At 40.7% G+C, this 4,461-nt stretch overlaps 1 protein-coding gene across 1 annotated transcript; it reads right to left on the bottom strand.

Moving 5' to 3' along the window:
- Window positions 1-3,124: 3,124 nt before the first annotated feature.
- On the bottom strand, window positions 3,125-4,196 carry LOC147369139 (olfactory receptor 2V1-like). The gene has a single exon (XM_086411103.1). The coding sequence runs from the start codon at window positions 4,097-4,099 to the stop codon at window positions 3,125-3,127; it is 975 nt and encodes a 324-aa protein (XP_086267229.1). The 5' UTR covers window positions 4,100-4,196.
- Window positions 4,197-4,461: the final 265 nt, after the last annotated feature.

Consider the following 4,461-nt stretch of genomic DNA (forward strand, 5'->3'; position numbering starts at 1 on the left):
CTTATTTATTCTTGCTATTCTTTGTTTTTAGTGTCACATTCAAAATGTGATTTCCAAGACTAATGTCAAGGATCTGCTTCGCCATGTTTTATTCTAGGAGTCTTGTGCTTTCACATCTCCCATTTAACTCTTTAATCTACTTTGAGGTAATTTTTGTGTATGCTGTAAGATAATGGTTCAGGTTCATACTATTACATGTGGTTTTCCAATTATTCCCACGGCATTTATTTTTTTTTTTACTTTTTGGTCATGCCGCATGGCACGTGGGATCTCAGTTCCCCAACAAGAGATGGAACCTGCACTCCTTTCATTTGAATAGGCGAGTATTAACCACTGGACTGCCAGGGAAGTCTCCCCAACAGTGTTTATTGAAGGGACTACCTTTTACATCTTTGTTTTCTTGGTTCAAAATATTATCTTATAAACAATTTTTTGAATCTATTAAGATAATCATTGATTTTATTCTTCATTTTATTAAGATGACATATTACCTTGATTTACTTGTAGATGTGGCACAATCTGTGCAACCCTAGAATAAATCTCAGTTGATCATTGCGTATGATCTTTTAAGTGTATTGTTCCATTCAATTTGAAATACTTTGTTAAGTATTTTTTTCATCTATATTTATTTATTAGGGCTATTGGCATGCCATTTTCTTTTCTTGTGGCATCTTTGCCTGGTTTTGGTAGCAGGGTGACACTGATCTTATAAGTAAATTGAAAGTGTCCCCTCCTCTTTTGTTTTTTGGAAGAGTTTGAGAAGGTTTGGTATTAATTCTTTTTTGAATGTTTGGTTCCAGACTGCTTTTGCTCAGAGATTTTGATTATAGTGATATTATATTGATTCAATCTCCTTACTAATAATGAGTCTATTCAGATTTTCTTTTTTTCATGTTTTAGCCTTGATTATATGTTTCTGGAAATTTATTCAGTTTCTCTGGGTTGTCAAATCAATTTGTTTATAATTGTTCACACTCTTCTGGTACTCCATATTTCTGTAGTGTCATAGTACTGTGTTTGTTTCCTTTCAGACTTTATTTGAGCATTCTGTTTTTACATTGGTGTGTCTAGGTAAAGGTTTTTCCATTTAGTTTGTCTATTTATAGAACCAGTTCTTGGTGTCATTGTTTTTCTATTGTCTTTTTAACTCTATATAATTTATTTCAGCTCTATTCATTATATTTTCTTCAGTATATTGTATTTTTGGCTCATTTGTTCTTTTTCTACTTACTTGAGTTATAAAGTGAGATTGTTTATATGTGATTTTTCCTGTTTTCTTTTAAATGTAGACATTTATTGCTATGAACTTTCCTCTTAGAATTCCTTTTGTTGCATTCCATAAATTTTGGTTGTTGTGTCTCTTTTTATTTTTCTTTCATGGTATTGTTGACGATTCTTTTGATTTTTTCAGGTGTTTTTTTTTTAATATAAATTTATTTATTTTAATTGGAGGCTAATTACTTTACAATATTGTATTGGTTTTGCCATACATCAACATGAATCTGCCACGGGTATACACGTGTTCCCCATCCTGAACCCCCCTCCCACATCCCTCCCCGTACCATCCCTCTGGGTCATCCCAGTGCATCAGCCCCAAGCATCCTGTATCATGCATTGAACCTGCAGTGGCGATTCGTTTCATATATGATATTATACATGTTTCAGTGCCATTCTCCCAAATCATCCCACCCTCGCCCTCTCCCACAGAGTCCAAAAGACTGTTCTATACATCTGTGTCTCTTTTGCTGTCTCGCATACAGGTTTATTGTTACCATCTTTCTAAATTCCATATATATGCATTAGTATACTGTATTGGTGTTTTTCTTTCTGACTTACTTCACTCTATATAATCGGCTCCAGTTTCATCCACCTCATTAGAACTGATTCAAATGTATTCTTTTTAATGGCTGAGTAATACTCCATTGTGTATATGTACCACAGCTTTCTTATCCATTCATCTGCTGATGGACATCTAGGTTGCTTCCATGTCCTGGCTATTATAAACAGAGCTGCGATGAACATTGGGGTACACGTGTCTCTTTCCCTTCTGGTTTCCTCAGTGTGTATGCCCAGTAGTGGGATTGCTGGGTCATAAGGCAGTTCTACTTCCAGTCTTTTAAGGAATCTCCACACTGTTCTCCATAGTGGCTGTACTAGTTTGCATTCCCTTCAACAGTGTAAGAGGGTTCCCTTTTCTCCACAGCCTCTCCAGCATTTATGGCTTGTAGACTTTTGGATAGCAGCCATTCTGACTGGCATGAAATGGTACCTCATTGTGGTTTTGATTTGCATTTCTCTGATAGCTTTCATCCTTCTTTATGGTCCTACTTTCTCATCTGTACGATTACTGGAAAAACCATAGCTTTAAATATATGGACTTTTGTCAGCAAAGTGATGTCTCTGATTTTTAATACACTGTCTAAGTTTGTCATAGCTTTTCTTCCAAGAAGCAAGTGACCTGTTTAGCAAACTCTAAGTTACTGTCATTGCTGAGTTTAAATGCATCACAAATCAAGTTTCCCAGAAGCAAAGTGAGATAGACTTTGCATGCAGAAACTTTATTGGAGAATCTTCTCAGTATGAAGACCTATAAAATGGAAAGTTAGCTAAGGAAGCAAAACTGGATACAGAGAGAAGTGGTCTATGATGCCTATGTGTAGTGCACTGGAGTTGGGGAACTCTGGGGAGCTCTGGAGTTGGATGGGCCATCAGAGTCAAGCTGAGGCAAGGTAGTCAAGCCTTTGTAATCCTCCATTGACCTCTCCAGGCATCCTCCACTATCCCAAGGAGAAGCAAGGCCTAGGGCAAGATGTCTCTTCTGAGCTATGGGCAATTGCTTGAGAAGAACACAGCTGAAAGCTTCCACCTGTCAACTCTTTCAACAACCATGGAATGAAGGATGTGTGTCTTCTATTCTTGTAACTCTGTCAGCCCAACTTTTTGTCCAAATTGTCACACTCACCATGGACATGATAGATTGAGCTCATGTCTAAATTTGACTAACCTTAATCAGAGAATGACTTTTATTTTTAGTATGGCACATTCATATCTCTTCCAATGAAACTACAGTTGGTTGGGTCAGATTTCCTGGCCCCAGAGCACATCTCCAGGTGCTAAAACCAACCTAGTTCTGCCCAACACCACAAGAACACCTCCCCAGAAGTTTCTTGAGAGCACCAGCCACTTCCTTGTTCCTCAGGCTGTAGATAAGTGGGTTGAGCATAGGGGTAATCATGGTATAGAAGGCAGAGACCGCCTTGTCCTGCTTGGAGGAATGATAGGCCTGAGGCCGCATGTAGGTGATCATGGCAGCCCCGTAGAAGAGAGACACAGCTGCCATGTGAGAGGAACAGGTAGCAAAGGCCTTCTGCCGACCTTCAGCAGAACGCATGTGGAGCACAGTTATCAGGATCCTCAGATATGAGGCAGAGATGACAGAGAAGGGCAGGAGCAGCATGAGGACACAGCACACATAGATCATAGTCTCATAGAGGGAGGTGTCAGCACAGGCCAACTTGAGCACAGCAGGGACCTCACAGAAGAAGTGGTCAATCTCTTGGGAGCCACAGTAAGGGAATCGTAGTGTAAAGACAGCCTGGATCAGCCCATCCACGAGGCCAAAGAGCCAAGACCCTGCCACCATGAGCCAGCAGACACGGCGGCTCATGACCACCGAGTACCTCAGTGGGTTGCTGATGGCCACATAGCGATCATAGGCCATGAAAGCCAGCAGGAAGCACTCATCCCCCAGGAGGGTGAGGAAGAAGAGGATCTGGAGCCCACAGCCTGTGAAGGAGATGGAACCATGGCCCAGGAGATAGTCGATGGCCATCCGTGGTACAATGGTGGAGATGAGCATGAGGTCCATGAGTGACAGCCAGCTGAGAAAGAAGTACATGGGGCTGTGGAGACGGGAGTCAGTGTTGATGAGGAGGATCATAAGCCCATTGCCAGAAAGGGCCACCAGAAACATGGCCATGATGATGGAGAAGAGGAAGAGGTGCAGTGGTGAGTGTGTGAAGAGGCCGAGGAGGATGAAGTGGGAGATGAGAGTCTGGTTTCCCAACAAAGCCATTGTTCCTTCAGAGGGACGTGCCATAGAGAGGACTGGGATCTGGAAGCAGGAGGTTTGTGTTCAGTGCCATAATATGAAATCATTGCAAATTTTTCCAATATGTTGCCCTCTTTATATGTTATTTGATTTAGAATAAAAGAAAAAATATCCTAACAGAAATGCAGGATACTTCTGTTGCCTTTACTTTTAAATCTTTCTGCACACAATTGAGAAGCCTGTCTTAACCATTATTATTAAAGTAAACACTGCTTCTACTTCTGCTAGGATTGGTCTGTACTCCAACCCACAGATGCTGCTTCTATAGAGTTCTGGGCAGGCCTCACTAAAGGATTTCTTTTTCTCCAGAAAAGACCTAAAGCAGCAAAGACATTAACAACTGTGTGAAC

The sequence above is a fragment of the Bos grunniens genome, chromosome 7 (genome assembly GCF_055505025.1).
Source record: "Bos grunniens cultivar Pamir isolate PY7600 chromosome 7, Bosgru_T2T1.0, whole genome shotgun sequence".
Lineage (NCBI taxonomy): Eukaryota > Metazoa > Chordata > Mammalia > Artiodactyla > Bovidae > Bos > Bos grunniens.